At 41.3% G+C, this 18,473-nt stretch overlaps 2 protein-coding genes across 2 annotated transcripts in view; both read right to left on the minus strand.

Annotated features, from left to right (window-relative positions):
• The window catches only part of drgx (dorsal root ganglia homeobox), an 8,280-nt gene extending 1,132 nt beyond the window's left edge, over window positions 1–7,148 (minus strand). Inside the window, exons 1-7 of the mRNA XM_088917859.1 lie at window positions 6,976–7,148; window positions 6,469–6,578; window positions 5,039–5,139; window positions 3,515–3,616; window positions 1,551–1,723; window positions 1,068–1,180; window positions 1–23 (exon numbers count right to left, since the gene is read on the minus strand). The exon at window positions 1–23 is cut by the window's left edge and continues 1,132 nt beyond it. Coding sequence (XP_088773985.1) covers window positions 1–23; window positions 1,068–1,180; window positions 1,551–1,723; window positions 3,515–3,616; window positions 5,039–5,139; window positions 6,469–6,526 — 570 coding nt within the window. The 5' untranslated portion in view covers window positions 6,527–6,578; window positions 6,976–7,148. The remainder of the gene's footprint in view (window positions 24–1,067; window positions 1,181–1,550; window positions 1,724–3,514; window positions 3,617–5,038; window positions 5,140–6,468; window positions 6,579–6,975) is intronic.
• Window positions 7,149–10,416: 3,268 nt separating this feature from the next.
• Window positions 10,417–15,292, minus strand: LOC148834580 (bone morphogenetic protein 2-like). Its single transcript, XM_088917599.1, has 5 exons — window positions 14,983–15,292; window positions 14,507–14,646; window positions 14,306–14,422; window positions 13,337–13,535; window positions 10,417–10,865 (listed from the first exon to the last, which is right to left on the minus strand). The coding sequence occupies exons 1-5, from the start codon at window positions 15,290–15,292 to the stop codon at window positions 10,417–10,419; spliced, it is 1,215 nt and encodes a 404-aa protein (XP_088773725.1).
• Between the last annotated feature and the right edge of the window lie 3,181 nt (window positions 15,293–18,473).

Here is an 18,473-nt window from a genome sequence, read left to right on the forward strand (position 1 = left end):
ACAGCAGGAACAGAGGGGCCCCCCTGGGTGAAGACAGAGCAGAGCAGAGCTGCAGCGCGCGTAATGCCACAGAGCGCCGGTCGCACTTACACCAGGATAATGAAGACGGTAATGAGGGCGGCTGATAATGGCTTTGACCAGCACAGGGCATTTTCTCTTCCCAGTCTGCAGTAAATTCCGAGACGGACTGCACAGAAGCTGCTGTCCGCTAGAATGCGAACAGGCTTTTACACAGGGCAGTCTGTGGAGGCTCTACCCTGGGCTGTTTTTTTTTTTTCTCTGCAGGAGACTTTCAGAGTCAGCCTGGTCAGCCTGTGGACTCCCACGCATCCTAAGAAAATTATTTCAGTCACATTTCTGCCCAGGAGTTGGCTACGAACACAAACAGCAACATTCCTAATTCAGTTTAATATACTCACTCTATTGGAAAACATGATCAATAAGGCAACTTCTTGAATCATTAAAAGAGCCCTTCTGCCCAAGAACTGACTGTTCTAATCTAGATGTACTGTACATACAGTAGCACCCTTCTCCAGCACTACATCACCGTAACCACACCTCACACAGCACAGAATTGAGGAACCAAAACAGCACACTTGATATTGGAGCCTGGAGCTGACAAATGGCACACTTCTTCTTTTGATTGTCATCTTATTTCTTTTTAAAGCACTTTATTTTGCTAACGTTGCACAGAACCACAGGGCTTGAGGTACCAGCTATTCGTGTTTCAATGTAGGTTTGCCTCATATAGACCTACTCGAGTTCTTCAGTGAGTTCAATTTGTTTAAATAAGGATATATGATCACTTTAGTGACTAATCTACAGCCTTGGGGTCCAATTTATTCGTCATTGTCTATATTTTCAATTTCACAGATTACAGTACAGTAAGTGATCAATACTTGGGCCACCATCATATGGAGAATCAGCCACTACTGCTACAATATTTCGGTTCTTCTCACCGATATCGCTTCTCAATAAATTGGACGCAGGTCAGTTATCGCTGGGCCAGTGGCTGAAGCATGCCGCCCCGACTGTCACTTCTAACAGGCCAGAAGCAGAGTTCCTACCTTTTAGAGTCGCGACCTGAGACAGCGCCTGGGCGTACGTGGCTGTGTTGAGAAGAGTCCCGGGCAGGCAGGACGGGAAGAACGGACCGCCGGGACCCACAGTCCTGTTTATGCTTGAAAAGAAAACATGAGAGGGGTTTAAGTCGAAGAATTGAATACCATGACACGATAACCGGACGAGTCGACGAGCTTCATGGAGTGCTTCCGGAAGCCGGGCCCTAGCTGTGCGCTCTGCTGAACAGTTTAGCGCTCCCCATTCCAGTCCGCCTTGCTATATACGGTAAACGAGTCCCAGCACTCCGGGTTGGTTAGCCTGCTATAGTCGGGCAGACCGCAGGCATATTCCGTGCTGGGCTTTTTCTCCTAACAAGCATGAACCCGTGTCACACAAGTCCCCGAAACTCGCAGGACACTCATGGGTCTCTTTATGTAACTAAAAGAATGGACTGTGCACCTCGACGCTGGATTTTTGACTGACCGCACCTTTGCTGAATTTCCAGCGGTTCTTTCTTGCTCCTGCCCGGCTCAAGGGGCGCCGGCGAGGCCATGTTGGTCGCTGGGGAGGCGCCCTCGCCCAGCGAGTCTTTGCCCCCCTCTGCGTCCGTACTCCCTCTTTCCGTTTTTCTCCATTTGGCTCTCCGGTTCTGGAACCACACCTATAAGATATGAAATATTCAGAAAAAAATAAAAATAGATCTATAGATAACTATGTATAATTTAATCCGATTCGAATGAATAATATTTAAAATGCGGAATCATAGGCACAGAGCGTTATGTATTTGTGTATAATAACCACTGTAATCTTGTTCCTCGTCACAACTTTTTCTCCCTCGTATTTTAAAAGCGCTTTAAATGTCGTTCTTGGACAAGGGTAAATAAGATATTCTCAAATTCTTGGGATAAAATTGGTAGGTATTTCTATCAATTCCATAGTCATTGTGTAAAGATATCAACGGTAATGTGTCCCCTTTTCAGTTACCTCGTCGACGCCGGAAATAAAGAAACGGTTTATCCTTCCTGTTTAATTGAAGGTGCCTGACTGGACCTCACTGTACGTGACGACTTATTTTCAAACTTCGAGGACATAAATGCTGAGCATATGCAGGGAAGTTCTTGTATCTTAATTGAATGAAGGTCATTGGCTATAACAACATTTAATTGAGCAATTTTTCATTATCATATTTTAATGACTTCCCACTGACAGTTCCCCTGCTTCTGAGAGAGAAGCATGATGAAGTCGTTTATTTCCCTATTTAGTGATTGTTTGACAACATCAGATTCGATTAAGACTGGGCTTTCTAACGCATTAATCATATTTGAATAGGAAAGAGCCAATAATGAAACGCATCTCCGCAGGCTTGCGCTTATTGTGCATAGGTACAATGATGTCAACACGAGCACAAATATATATATATAGCATTCACTCAGCATAATAAAAGACAACAGTTTGCTGGCAGAACAACAATATTCAGAATTTAATTGTCACAACACTATCTCACCCCTGCACCTTCCAGCAAGAAGTCATGATCTCCTCCTTCTGAATGGTCTGTAATTGCCCCATTTATCTCAATTTGCAGTTTGGTCTTAAGGCGGCAATGGCCAATTGACACTTAAAAGAAGGTCTACACACTACAACAAAAAGAAAATTTATTTTCTAATAATAATGTAAGTTTAATATCCCTGCATGCTGCCACTGATTCATGTTCAGATTTAATAATACGAATCTCGTAATCCGATTAGAGAGAAATAATTTGTTTACAATCCCTAATTTACAGCTGCGAATTCCATTATCTCTCTGCAGTCATTGGTTTTAAGCGATAGTAAGATGACCCAGGGGAACAAAAGGCGAACTATTATATTTCTTACAATTAAATCTGCGCTTGCACCAAAACCCAAAAGCAAATCTGGAATGCAGGAAATTACATATAGGACACGTTGAATTTAATTACACGTGGCCATGTTTATATAACTGCAGATCTTTTTGCAGAACAAGTACAGAATATAAATTGTCAAATGCAAGACCTCCTGTACTGACCGTGTAACATCATATATATATCGGCATGTATATAATATCTAATATCTAATATCTAATATATAATATTATCGGGAAATGTGTAAAATCCTCCTGCATCGTTAAAAGCATAGCATCTTTTTTCCCTTTTTTTCCGTGGCACGGAAATGGATGGAGCATCGATGTAATTTAGTGCCTTAGAGACGCGGACAAATTAGTGTAGAACATTATCAGTAGTTAATTATGAATGACCGATTAATCAACCTAATCTAATATTCCACATTATGTTGATGTTATTAAAGTGCATCGCGAAAATGACAGATTGGCTTAATTTACTTTCTTTGGCCAAACGTGCTTTGAACATTACTAATGTAAAAAAAAAATAGTTTCCTCGCTCTGTAGTGTGCTCATCTTTCACTTCGGATCAACTACTCACCTGGACACGAGCCTCGGTCAGGTTTATTTTCATCGCCAGCTCTTCTCTCGTGAACACATCGGGATAATGAGTCTGTGCAAAAACTGCTTCCAAAGCCTCTAACTGAAATGAAAAGAAATGATTTGTGAGAGATGAGGCAGTCTTGTTACTGATGATCCAGGAATCACTTTCAACGTCAGAATGGCTCACCACTATTTTTCACTTGTCTTAAGTGCTATGGTCCTTTTCTTTTCTTAAGTTCCCCCTTTTTTAGGACGTTATAAATGTTCTAAAGAAATCTCTCAGTTCGTGTCATACATAAAAAAGTACATGTATTACAGTGCCGTAAACCCAATATGTGATTTCCTACATGTTTTCCACTTACATAAACATGTGATAATGTCCGCAGGGCTATAGAATGAAATACAGGTATGCAGGAGGCACGAATAATAAAGACTTTTATTAATATTGTGTCATGGAAATGCTGCTGCTATCACGGTATTAATCCACGGTTGTTCTTGTGGCTCTCTGGGTACTATGGTTGCCCACAGGAATGTCCAAATTCGAAGGTTTCCGTTATCGCCTCCTTCAGTGGAAAGTGATCTCTGTGCCACACGCTGACGGACCCTTACCATTGGAGAAGGCCTGTGCGGCGCTTCTTTTCCACAAGAATAATAACTGCGATTAAAAGTGGAAAATGACGACGATATGCAGGATGCGAACTTTGTCATTTTGTTGTTGTTTTTTTTTTTAATTGTCTGCTACCGACGGCCACAACTTGACCTCAGGTGGTTTATATTGGTCTCATAAGTGCAGCCGAGTAAAGAAAAAATCGGAATGCTTTAAGCAGTCTTTCACAACACAAACAACAACAACAATCATATTAATGAGAATGTTCTGCTTTTGTTATGGGTGCCTCATCGGCAGCAGAACACATTTTCGAAGTAATTCTAAATATAATTTCATTTAGTTCGCACCTTAGAAAACTTTCTTTGGAAACACTCAAAAAAGGAAGGCCGCGACACAGCAGTTGTTGTGACACTGTCGCTGTATCATGGAAAAAAAGTAACTTCAGACCAACGCAGTATCTCAATAGCAGGCTGGTCCACGTTCTTATATAAACTTTATATAACTGACATCAGACCATTCACAAGAAAGGGATTCGAGACATCCCTGCACACCCCTGACATGTCTCTAGTAGTAACCATGACACCGTTTTCTCCGTTCACTTTGTGGGCCGCACTCATAAAAAAAAAATTGCTCTAACATATTCCACACCTTTACTTTTGCTTTCTTCCTAAGGAGAACGCGATACAATAAAAAGGTCAATCAGGATGCTTCTTTAAATCCTTTCGGGCATCTAAAGACAGCAAGTTTTCTCTTGAAGGAAATCGACACAGTATACACAGCGTACAGCCAGCGCAGCCCGGCTTTGCGCGTTTCCCGGATCATGCAGAACGGCCAGCACATGACTCGTGTTCACAGGTCCGCTGAACTGTGGCCAGTTTCAGTGAAACGATGCCGGGCATGAGCGCTATTTATTACCTGCTGCAATGTGAACGTTGTTCGGTTTCTCCGTTGTTTTCTTCTTAGGAAACCATCATCGAAGTCCCCGGCAGCGTGACTCCCAAAACTGCTGGTGTTCACTGAAATGGTCATTAAAGCACAGCAGATTTTTTTTTTAACGACCGAAACAATTTTTGGCCTTCTAAGTCAAGTAACAGTAAGGAAATGTTGTCTTTGAATGCAAAAGTACAATATTTATCTGGACTAAAATACATTTTAACATTAAATCAGGAATTTATCAGGAATATAAATGTGTACATTGTAAACGTAAAAATAAGCCACGAGCGAGGGAGTTTTAGAAGCTTTATTTCCGTGAAGACAATAGAATATTAGATTATTACACCTTAAAATGCAAATAAGGCTACAGATTGCTTCCAGGGCCCAGCGTATTTAGACGGTTTGGCTATTTTAATGGTGATTTATTCTTTACAAATATTTAGAATAACAACATAAAAGATTAATTTGGACAGTTGGGAGAAAGGAGGAGCGTGCCCAGATTGAATTGTCGACTGGAGGGTTGACACCAAACATCTGTGATCACTAAGACAAAAAAGAAGCGGTCGGCGCCTGAGGGCACAACCAGCTTCTCTACAGACAAGGGAGGCAGGTGGCAAAGAGCAAGTCACACAAACAAATAAATAAACTTTGTCTTATACAGTAGCTTCGGCAAAAACGTGCCCCTCGACACAACAGTAGCGCGATTTCCTCCAAATCTGCAGGTATTTATGCCCATTTTGAAATGCAACAAATGACATCAGATAACGTCATCCGAAAGGGATGAAACAGATCTGACTGCTCAGGTACCGGGACACATAGTATTCAGATGAACCCGTCAGGTTCTAAGGCAATGCATTTCCTGAATCAAACAGCCAGTTAATTTACTTAGAGGACACTTTCTGGACCTCGTGATTTTAATTTTCAAAATACATTTGTGGGAAAAAAATATTGTGACCTACAAAGACGATGATTAGTAGATCTAGATTAAAACCTGCAATTTTTAATTCGCTCTGGGCCTTCACTTTTTGTGAGTTAAGCATATTCAAGAAACTAGAATGGAATGCACAGACTGTTTGAAAGAACATTTGGAAGTGGCAAAGATGAATCGTCATGTTCAATTGGTAAATATGTGAATGACATAAAAATGCTTATTTTAAATCCCCGCATAGATTCCATTACTTCATAAAAAGAGATCCTGGAAAGAAAAGAGACCATGCTCTCCTCGCGCAAAGAAAGGAAACAATCTTGAGAAATAAGAAAGACACGGGGATACGCAAATTAAGTACAGATCCTAAAACTGGTGTGATTAAACAAGATAACCTAGACTTCCTTTTCGGTGCAATAGGTTAGTATTCCTGTACTGATGATGCCAATCAAGTCCAGAGAACAAGCCAGGCTGGTGTTTTACTCACAGGTATTAGTTCTGCAGCACTCCCCGTCCAACTGCGGTGGACAATGGAAGTAAAACATCGCGCCGTCCGGTGAGGAACTTTTTTTTTACGCAGGGGATATCGGTTCAGACCTAAAAGACCATTTCATCAGACATTAGTGAAAGAAATGTAACAATAACAGACGAACTTGAGCGAGAACATCTGGAACTGTTTTAATGAGTTTGCAATAAGCCATCGGTTTCACACGCGAATGAGATACATTTTTATCACAGATAAGACAACCCAGCCATGCAGACCTTAGATATTCCCAGTATTTACTACTGTATATTTAAGATTACAAAGTACACTGTCTGACAGAATTAAGGTGCATCTGAGGTCCACATAACTTCAAAAATTGTATCTTGTTCAATAAGCGCTTCAAATGCTCGTAGAAGGGCAGCAAAATTGTATGTGCTGTATATATTGACTGTTTCAGTGTACTATATTTACGTATCTATCAGCAGACACCAGACAGATAACGGTACATACCTATTTTCCTGGAGCAGATTCACAGCCGCTGTAATAGCCTTTGGGAAGAAGCAAGCAGCTCCTGTGAGTCTGAGCGCGTTACTGCTCCACACTCTCCCTCTCACACACACACAAAGCGAGAAAGGGAGCCCAGCCCTGGGAGTGACCAGATGTCTTTATAACTGTCTCCAGCATGTTCAGCCTCTCAGCACTTGCCTTTATAATCTCACGCATAATTGGCCTTAATCTGATTATTTCCAGCATTGTCTTCCGTGAGTGACTTGGATAGGTCCATTGGGTTTTCCAAAGACCTCACGTGGACGAGAACGTCATTTCTCAACAGTACCCAATATTTTTTTAAAAAAATGTCCTTATCTCCACAATTACCGTGAGCTATGCGCCGCGATCACAAATCGTAAACATTCACGCCCTTTTTAGACAGTCGCCCTGTACGTTTTTTTCCCCCCTTTCGTTTTTATATTAAAACCAAGATGACTGCTTCAGGATTTTAAATTTACTGTCAGACCCGTAATTGCACATTAGATGGGTTGGGGGGTCCACTTTACGCAGGGCTTCACTTTCCAAGCGCTCGCGCTACCAAATTTTGATTTTGTTCACAGCAAGGGGTCTCGGATTTATGTTCGCTTTCCTCTGCAAATGATATGCAGCGGGACCCTTTCAATTACTTTTAAAACGCATCAGGGACACAGTGGAGAGAGATCGTCGTTTCTCTGCCTTCTGAAAATTAGGCTCTAAGTACCAGCTGAAATTTTGAAGTCGGGGGCGGGATTGGACGAAATCACATAAACGGCAAAAAAAAAAAACAGGTATAATGGCGCATAATTGGTTCTCTAATAGCATTACACAAGGATAATAGCCTGTTACGGCCCCCTGCGCTATTAAGTGCTTCCCCGGAGTAATGGCTTTATGATATTAAGGGGGGAATATAATGATATTTTGGTTATTAAATGCGTGTAATTAATTTATGCACCGCTGAAAATAAAGTTGGTATTATGACCTCGGTAAGATGCGTCAGAAAATTGAAATCAAACAACTGTTGATAACTTTTGGTCTCTGTTTTGTCTAGACAATATTGAGGCTGATTGTTTTTTTGGATAGACTTCAGAAATTGAATATTTCATAAAGGCTGGCAATCAGTACAGGGAAATATTACAGGCGTGTTAGAGACACGGGGAAGAGCCCTTAAAGGGGTGGTAGACCCTTTTGCCGGTGTTGCGCGACTTCGCATCTCGGGTGCATCTCCATCCGCGGAAATAAACCGGCAGACCATTAACACGAGAAGAGGAAGCGAGTGCCGAGCCCTCATGTGCAGTTATGTATAAATATGCAGACGCTGCTCATATTCTGTTCTGAAGAACAGATCTCCTTGGCAATAAAAAAGTTTATATCCAGAATCGAAGTATATCATTTGAGTGGGGGGGAACAAAGATAACTGTGCTGGGGGGAACGGTTTCCACATGTGCCGTATATGCAGAAATTTAAAACAATTTTGAGAATATTCGCTTACCTTTTACATGTTAGGCAAGGAATATATTTATGGCATGCAGGCATGTATATAAAGAACTGCTCCTGGTTAGGAGTTTTATTTCAATTTGCTTAAAAAAGAGAAATCAATTAACTAGGTAAGTCTTTGTATATAGTTTCTATAATATATGTAAATAGAAACAGAATTACGAATATAATTTACGGATAGATTATGCAATCTAAACAAAAAACAGCGACATCCTCAATTACATTAACAAAAGACACGATTTTCTATTCGTCAGTCATTTTTGTATCTTAAAAGATACCGTTCTAAATTCGTGCTAGAAAAGCTAAATAAACTGCAAAACATTATCCCTCGTATAATTATTATCCGAAAGTAGGAGTGCACACGAATAATTCCCTTTTAGGTCAGTTGTTTAAAAAAAATAATTTAATGCTCATTTGTAGATCTTAGTTGTTTTGAATAGAACTCTCCCGAGCTCGCTTCGGCGCGGGTTGAGAGAAAGGATTCAGCACCTCGGTCAGCGTCAAAGACACCAGTCGGACACCAATCTCTGTGGTCCAAGAAGACAGGACTTTTAGAAAAGAGGACGCAGCTACCTGCTTGGACTTCTTCGGTCTATTTTCTCACCTTTACGTGATCTGGCCTAATAAATAAATACCAAATACAGGACAAATTAATAGACACTAGGACATACTGTACATACTAGGACATTCTGCCAATTAGCAGAAGCACACTGGTGATGACTTCTGTTATTCATGATATCTTGATCATACTTCACACGACTGAAGGGAGAAAAGAGCAGACCGCCCCTAATTTACTGTTTCTTTTCTGAAAGGAAGTTACTTACATTAATATTTTAGGGGTATTTTAGAATTCATTTAGGTTTTGTCTATTTTTATTTAGGAATAAATTCCTAAAATAACCACACGTATGTACATTATACGTAGTATTAAGAAAACCAAATAGAACATCGTGTCTAAACTGTTCGATAAAGTGAAAAGAGTTTGAGAAAGAAGCGTACATGTGTACACTAAAAACGCATGCAACCTACTAAAGGATTTGATCATAAATATATTTTGTAGAACATAGCTCTGTGTTTGTATGGATATATACAGTATTTACCTCTTCGAACTTCTCCTTAAATGTTTAATTTTTTATACTTAAATGTTTCGGATTTTAAAATTGTCATTCCTAAACGATGCGCGACTATCGGTACGTGCATATCGAACCGTTGAAATATTTATATCTTCTCTCGATTCCGCGGATTTTTATATAATTTATTTTTCGGAGCGGAGTTACAAAGACATTTAATTTTATAATTCAATAATGGAAACCTCTGCATTTTCTGGTTAATAAACTCGCCACTCCACATAGTGAGGCTCAGTTCTACCTGAAGGCAGCACGATAAATATGGTTATAGACTGACAGAGCCACGTATGAAAATCATCATACCGTCTCTAATTTAAATCCTAAAAACCAGTGTTATTAGAGAAATGCTTAAATTTAAGTTACTCCAAAATCTTATGTTTGAGTGCTTGTGCATGTGAAAAATAATTAATAGTTCAACCTTTATTTTCTTATACAGTATGTACATCTTGTTAATATACAAATTAAAAACAACGAACAGCAAAACTTTAACAAACAAAACCACCAACAATCAAATACAATGAGCTAAGAACAGTAGGGAACAGATTATTATCCGAGATCCCATTAACTGTGCTAAACAGCCAGGGCATGTTGTTAATCTTCTAGAACAGTGTGCTTGTTAGAAAGAGAAAGAACGGCCTCTCTCAGCATGGCTGTGGTCTTCTTCCAGCTTGAATGCCAAACTGCCTACTGTATAATACAGGGGTTTTTCATGCTCCAAACCTTTTGTGAATCAGCTTGGTGGGTTTGTTGTTAACTTTCCCCTTTGCTTTGATGGCAGGGTCATCACCGTCTAACGCTGCTGGCTAATGGCAGCCACAGCTAACTGCAACCATATCGTCGTACTGCTTGAGCACAACGTTTTCTTCATCGTCGAAATACAGTAGGTTAATGGAGTGCAGCTTGTCAGGGACGCAGCAGGGCATCTCCACCTCGCTAGACAGCTTCAGAGCGTTCACGATGGACTGCACAGTGGCATGGTTGGTGGCCCTTAACCCTTCTCCCAGTGGAAAGGGGCAAGAGCCCTTGCAGTGGTAGGCATTGTAACCCCGCGGAGAGATGATCCACCCTGACCAGCCGATCTCTTCAAAGTCCACGTACAGAGGCAGCCTTTGACATGACTTCGGATACCCTTCAGCGTAGAATGGGGCCGCGCGGGCTGTCCGGATCCGGCTTCTCGTCTTGCTTGGAGAAGCTGCGTTCTCTGCCTGGACTGGCGCAGAGGCTGCCTGACCCCCAGCAGCGGTGCTTTCTCCTGAAAACAGAGAGGCAGCGTTTTAGACAAGGGAGCAAATTCTGCCACTTTTTAACAAGATTGATATTGTGCTCAGAAAAGTATTCCACAAAGACTAAAGGCTTTACATTTTTATCATGAATATCGGTTGGTAAAAGTGGACTTCCAAGTGTCTACTTAAACCACAAAGAAGTGATACTGAAAACAGAAATTTGTCAACAGTGTAACCTGCCAGATGGCTTCTTAGCAAGCTACTCTAAATGGGATTTCTTTCAGCTAAAACATTGTTTCTGTTTCTGTGCTTCATGCTTTGACCAGGTGCTCAGATGTAAATGTCGACTTCCTACAGCAGGAGCTCCTACTCTTCCTCGGCTACCATGTGGCTATAGCTTGTGGATGATGAAGGAGATTGGTCCTTCAGTCAAACATACTAGGTTTTAAAAACAATGTCATGATAATGCACCTGATCTGTGTATGATCAGACTCAGACCATGGAATGGGGGAGGGTGGTACCTTCTGCGCATGACAACGACAACGAATGGGCTGGGTGGCACCTGCTGGGTCATTCAATCTCCTGGGAGGTGCAGTAGGTACCACCTTCACCATTGCAATGGGCCAACCTCACACTGATAACAGCCCATTCATTGGTCTGATTTCAAGCAAATCACACATCACTGTGCATATTAACGTAATCAGCCAACTTATCCAAAATATGTAATCAAACATACACCTTGAGAGGTGGACGAGGATATGTGTGTGTCAAGGCTCCAGACAAGAGGGTCATGAGGATGAACCCTGGGCTGCCCAACACTTCACTCAGACTGCTCTAACAAACGAGTCAAAATAGGAATTTGGTCAGTTGGCTGACCTTGTGAAATAAAGGAATAAATAACAGGGGCATCCTGGCATTTTTTTGAAATCCTTCTCACAGATTTCAGGCTACATAAAGCGTCCTTTAAGAAAAGCCCTGCCACCATCTGGAGAACAAGCCTAGCGATGTTCGAACTGGTTTTCCCAGGTGTTGAAGGAGAACCCCACTGTGATCCACAAGCTCTTTTCCCCTACCAAGCAATTAAAGAACATCAGAGCATGTGATGTTAGTAGGGGAGTACTGCAGGGTTCTGTTCTAGGACCATTGCTTTTCTTAATTCATATCAATGATCTGCATTCCAGGACAGTTAATAAACTAGCCAGATTTGCTGATGATCCCAAATAAGGAGGCTTAGAAAACAGTGTAGAAGCTGCAAATCAAATTTAAAAATAGATTAAATTCGTAACTGGGCAAACACCTTACAGATGATGTTTAACGTAGATGAGTGCAGGGTTTTGCATGCAGGTAGTAAAAACAAACTGCAAACACAAAAAAAGAAATGCTGAGCTAGAAGAGGCTATGAAAAGGATGTTTATGTTGACACATTGTTTGCATCTTCTAAACAATATGGGTAAGCAATTAAATAGGCAAACAAAATGTTATGATGTATAGTTAAAAGCATATAATTTAAATCAGTGGATGTTATGTTAAAATTGTATATTGCACTACTAATGGCTCAGTTTGAACATTGTGTAGAATTTTGGTCACTACATTATTGAAAATATATTGCTGTTCTAGAATCCATCCCAAAAAGGGAAAGTCCTATACTGACAGGCACCTGATACAAGCATTCAAAATCCTCTTATAAGGCACTTAATAGGGTCAACCCAAATTTCTTCACAGTGAACAGTGAAACATGAACCATTGGAAACCATGCAGATGTGTATTTAAAACCAAGAAAGAGACACACTTATTTTCCCAAAGGGTTGTGGGACAGTGGAACAAGCTACCCAGCCACGGTGTCGTAGCTGATAGCCTGGTTTCTTTCAAGAATGAGCAGAAGGAGATCCTGGGATCTATTAGCTACAGTACTATCAAACTGGCTAGATGGGCCCAATGGCCTCTTTGTATTTGTAACTTTTCTTATGTTTTTAGATCAGCCTGAAAATAAAGAAGGCTAGTCAGCCATTGGGTTCATGTATCATCACATGGTCACTACTAATTGCCAATCCCAAATATTTTGGATTATGCAGTCCTGCCTATCCGACAAAGCCTTTGGAAGGTAGGAACAGACCAGATCACCTGGAGAACACCCATGCAAACAGCGTTGATCAAGCAGATTCCACACAGTCACCTCAAGCTGGAATCAAACCCCAGGCATTGCGGCCTTGTAAGTAACTGTCTCAATACTGTGCCAAAACGCCCAGGTATCAAAGCGAGGCTATTACTAACTGCATGTGCAATTTATTCATGCAATATGCACGTTGTTTTCAGCAAGAAATAAAAGCCCACACCAGTAACAATTCACATTTATGGCGGGAAATATTACCCGATTTTAAATTTGATGTGCATGGCACTTCGGTATCTCCAGTGATAACAATGGAAAGACAGCAAAAGGAAAGGTGGACCTTTCTCCAGCTTGTGCGTTTCTACAGAATCTCAATGTTGCAAGAGTAATTACCTGGAAAAGGTGAAATATGGGTCTTTGACGCCCTTCTCCCATCATCAGAGAAAAGAACCAAGAAGGCTTGTTTTCCGCCAGCGTGTCTCTGGTACCTGTCGGCAGTCGTTACGCTGGGTTCCAGCGCGTTTCCTGAGGCCAGGGTTGTCACGATCAGAAAACCATGACTGGAATCGCTGTTGTGGATCCATTTTGAAACCTGTTTTAAGAATGTAAAAAGAAAGTTACTGTTGAAGTGTGTTATGAGAATACCGTATTTTGTCCAGAACGAAGGTGGCTCTACAGTACCTGAATAGGGCCCAGAGCGATTAGATCAAACCGCCCCTAGGAGTTGCCCCCGGGAGTTACTGATATTAAGCAATCACAGACCCTAGTTTTTTTTTATTGGTTTGCTTAGTATTGTCTTATTGTCTCGTGTGTCCAGTTCACCGATTGTTTAATGAATACGTTGCCAAATCTGTCTTCTGCCTCTCTTGAATGTACAATAAACGTTTACTGCTGTTAGCCAATACCCTATACACTAACAATATTTTATGTATCTATGTATTTTATGTGTTCATTACATTATAGATAAGTACATATTACAGTGTATTATGTTACGGTTAATTCTGTAACACAGAGGAAAACGGTAGCTGCAGTGAAAGTAACAGCAAGAGTAACAGTGGGCCAATCGGTTGCCAACTATTAAACGTATTAATCGGAGAATGTCGTTTGGCCGTTCCTTGAAGGACCCCTGAGCTTCTGCTTCAAAAACGTGGCTGGGCAGCTTGGCTCAGAGCCCAGCGATGAGTTTTCGAGGCATTAACGTCGTTGGTAGTAGCGGCAGTATTGATGCTAGCTGCCGTAGTGGCAGTTCCCTGCTGTAGGAATGCAGCAGTCGTGTGTAGCGGCAATCGCGCTGGTGGCGTTAGTACCATCGGCGGCGGCAGTAACAGAACCGGCTCAAGAGAACGTGTACGGCGAGCTTACAGTCAGTGTGACATTGAACACCTCCCACCCCTGGGCGTACAAGGGCAGTAATCGGGAGGCAATCAGGTTTCCTCTCCAGGGCTTCGTCTCGCCGTCGAGTGACTCGTAAATATCCACCTGAAATTAAGCAGGAAGCAATACTTCAGCAGAACACAAAACAAAACGCTGACGAATTTAGCGAAGGAGGCGGCAGGCACTTACTTTGCAGAACCGATGCCCGAACGGTTTTCCAGCTACAAAGTTATGCTTATATTTGAATATCCGAAGTTCAGCTTTGATCATTTTCTCATTCTTTCCAAAAGATGACAGGTTGAAAAGATGATATGTTTGATCGGCTTGCACTAGGGGAAGAGGGTTTAGACAACAATCATCATTATTACACTTTATGCGCAGATTGATGCAATTGTGAAAATTGTTACCTTTTTACTCTTATTTTGCAGATTTTTTTATCAAAATATAAAATGTTTAAATTTGAAGTATGATTTCAGTTTCAGTCACAATAAACATCATCATGTTGAAAAGGTTATTTTTTTAATTGCCGAGTGCTAAATATATTATTTTCATGATTTTAATATATTGCATTTTGGCAGATGTACTAACAGCGGTGGTTTGACAGTATGAGGTTCTTTGTGACTGGACACGTTTTAAAAATAAATTAATTAAGCAACACCCCTCACTTTTGTCCTCAAAACTCCGCACAATGTTGCCTTCCAAAATCCCCGGATCCCTGGTTATGCCGTTTGAGTCCGCCACGGCGTTGAACAGGTCCAGCATGAACTGAGGAGGTCTCCTGCGGGGAAGAAAGTTTGGCGGCAAGTCTCCAATCTCAAATACTTCGTGCAGTTTCTGAATCGCCTGCGAGACGACCCCCTGCACGCTGTTCTGCTCCGTCTGCCTCGCCGAAGCCGTCTGCGGGATCCTTAACAACCGCACGGGCTGGAAGAGCAGCGTCCACAGAGAGCAGATCCACATGCAGTGGACTCGCATGCTAGCTGAAGAAATCGCTACGGTTTCAACTGTGTAGGAAAACCCTCGGCGATCATCCCGAGTCTGAAGCGCAGCTGTCGCTCCCGGTGCCCGAATGGTCCAGAGACAAGATGAGAGTCATTATAAAGCTCCGCGACTCCACCGAGTTTTGCATATATAACCATATCAGATGTTCGGGTACAGTGTTTTGATGACATTGACAGAGTGGGCAACCCCCTTGGTGACACGATGAACCAGGATAAACAGTGTTAATTGATGGCATTATTAAAACCCAGCAGGCCTTTGTCATTTGTTTAGGCTGTTAGCGGGTCTTCACGTCTTAAATGTCCCTGGCACACAGCGCAGATTCTATGTTTATGCTTAGGAAACCTATTTAAACATGCACAATTCTTTCAGCACCTCTAGGAAACTTGTCTTTGTCTGTACTGTCTCAAGTTAATCTCGCAGTTTCTGGGCAAATCCAGATGGGTGTATTATTTTGTCGTTAATTAAAACTAGACATCTTGCTATTTGCTTCTTCAAGCATCGAATGTTTATACTCCATTATTATAAAGCCATAATTTATCCATGCATCCTTACAACGTCAAAAGCACGCATTCAGAGGTTGTTTCGTCAATATCCTTCTTCACATGAATATTTCAACACCATTAACTTTTTTTAAGCAAACCAAGAATGCAAAACGTGATGTATAGAAGGTTGTATTACTCTCTGTTACGTGCAACTGGCTCAGAGGGATTTCCCTATGTACATATTTATTATACCCATATTACACCATATTCTTTGAATGTTATATGAATCTGTGGACGTCTTTTAAAGACAGAGGCGCGTTAGTCTGGATAGCCAGCCGCCTCAAAACAGTTTCAGCTCTGCAGTGTGTTTGACTTCGACTACGACTACAGGTCTCCCTAACTGGAAATCTTGTTGTAAAGCAGTTCTGGATAGCTTTTTAATGTCTTGAAGTTGGCTCAAGAGCCCTTTTCCATGGCAGCCCTACTTCTGAAGAGCAGACGACCACTTCAAAGGGAGGTTCACAGCGACATTGCCGTCAAAGCAAAACGGGGACTTTAACTAAGAAAAACCGCGCTAGGTGAACGCTGTTCGAGTCGCGGCGCTGGAACACTTCCTGCTCATGCAAGTGTGCATTCATATAGCTTTCAGGATCCTGTCCTGTTATCAGCACGCTGCCAGCCTACTCTTAGAAATAAAAGTAAACTAAGAGACAGATCTGTGACGCAAATGAAAATAGAGATTTATTCGCTGTCATTCTCCAAAAACATACCTTTCACGTCACACCAAAGCTTTTCTTCAAAACATCCCCCGGAGAGCAAATTACTGGGAGAATAAACGGCTAAACGATATCAACGAAGTGTCACCAAACCCACTGATCTATTTACAGGCCCCGCTGAATAAATTGAGGATTATCTTCAATCAAGTTTGAAAAGTGCCGGGGGTGAAGTGTTAACAAGTGCGATTGCGGCTGAGATCACCGCCCTGATCAAAGGATTTGTAGGTCTCTGGCCCATTTAATCAATTGGTAATCAAGGAGGAAAACGCGAACTACTGATTAAATCCAAACCATTGACGGTTGTCACGGAAAAAAAACTTTCAGAATCGTGGAAAGTTCAACCTGCACCAATATTTCTGAAAGCTTTTATCGAAGCGCTATCAAGTACCGGCACAAATCCGTTAATTTATCTAACAAGACCCTTGGCACGCAAATTGGAATTAATGAATTGTCTTGATAAAATTCCTATCGTTATTAATAAACAAAAGCAGGGGTTAATTCTAATATTAAATCGAAGGAAAGTTATTTGTAACAATTATTCCACGTAATAAATGAACATGGTTATATAACTTATTTTTTAAAATCTTAAAATGCATATGAGCTGGACATAAAACATTTTAGAATGGTCTGACGCAGAATTTGTGCAGAATTATCTTTGCGAACAACTCTGGTCTTTATGAGCCTCTTCCTACAGAGGAAAAAAAGGCCCCGTAACAAAAGCTATAGACGCTGCTGACGTTTGAAGTGTCCCATCAAGAAGTAAGAACAGAGCCCAAGACGAAGGAATCTCAGAGAACGAGTTGCAGCAAGCTTAACATAAAGCAGATAAATATATACTGTATTTTTTTTGTGATAAAAACCATCTTCCTGGGGCCACCTGAAGAGATCTTGGTTTAACAGCTGGAACTGCAAACTGTCTAACTAGTGGGGGCAACTGATACGGAGCAGTTAAGTGTCGTCTGGATGCGCTCTTCGTCGTTTTCTCTCCTGTATACAGCTCCACACAGGAAGATTTGGTTTATGAACCAGAACATTAAAAACCTCAAAGCCTCCATCCTCACGGCCAGCGGTCTTCAGTCTGCTGTATCCATTTTCTTCACTATATCCAGGAGAAACGATTCGTAAAACGTTAATTCATTCTTCTCGCTTTAAGTGTGTTACCATTCAAACGATTTGTATGAACAAATTTTAAAATAAAAAATAGCTGGCACTATTTTAGTTATAACTGTTTTCACTAGATGACTTGAATCAGGGGATATGCGGTACCATGAGACGGGTTACGATTTTCTGATAGTATTGTCTTTTACTAGAATACAATACTCCTTTAGTTTTAATGGGTTTTGAGCTCTTCGTAACTTAAAGAAATCCGAGTTTGAATAGGCAATGGGTAATGGGATTTACATTTTCTTACCTATCCAAGGACAAGGGATAATTAGACAATTTGTCGACAACACGAAGTCTGTTAAAATAAAATGCTTCATTTGTAGCATTTTAGGCACACGGTCACTTCCTGATGACTTTAGGAAACACATGTTCAAAGCCTGTTATAATTATTTTGTTCTGCTGCAGATAAGATCTCCATCCTCAACATCTCTGCTGGACAGCTCTTTCCATACGGCCAACTGGATTTAACGTCTGACAGACCCCTTCTTTCCGCAGATCTGTAAAAACTAGTAACTGAGTCGGCACAGCTCTGGCAACCTCGTCATTCTACAACATCAGAATATATTGCAAAAACCCTGGAAATGTTTGTATGAACGTTAATCCACAACAGCCTACCCTGCCGAGTTGAAAACAGAAATCCCAGTGCTGATTACCAACATGAATAGTGGAGCTCGACCTGTCAGATTTCCACCTACAATGTCTAGGGTAGCAAGACCCAGATTACATTTCTCA

Source organism: Atractosteus spatula, chromosome 5 (assembly GCF_055471065.1).
Source record: "Atractosteus spatula isolate fAtrSpa1 chromosome 5, fAtrSpa1.hap1, whole genome shotgun sequence".
Lineage (NCBI taxonomy): Eukaryota > Metazoa > Chordata > Actinopteri > Semionotiformes > Lepisosteidae > Atractosteus > Atractosteus spatula.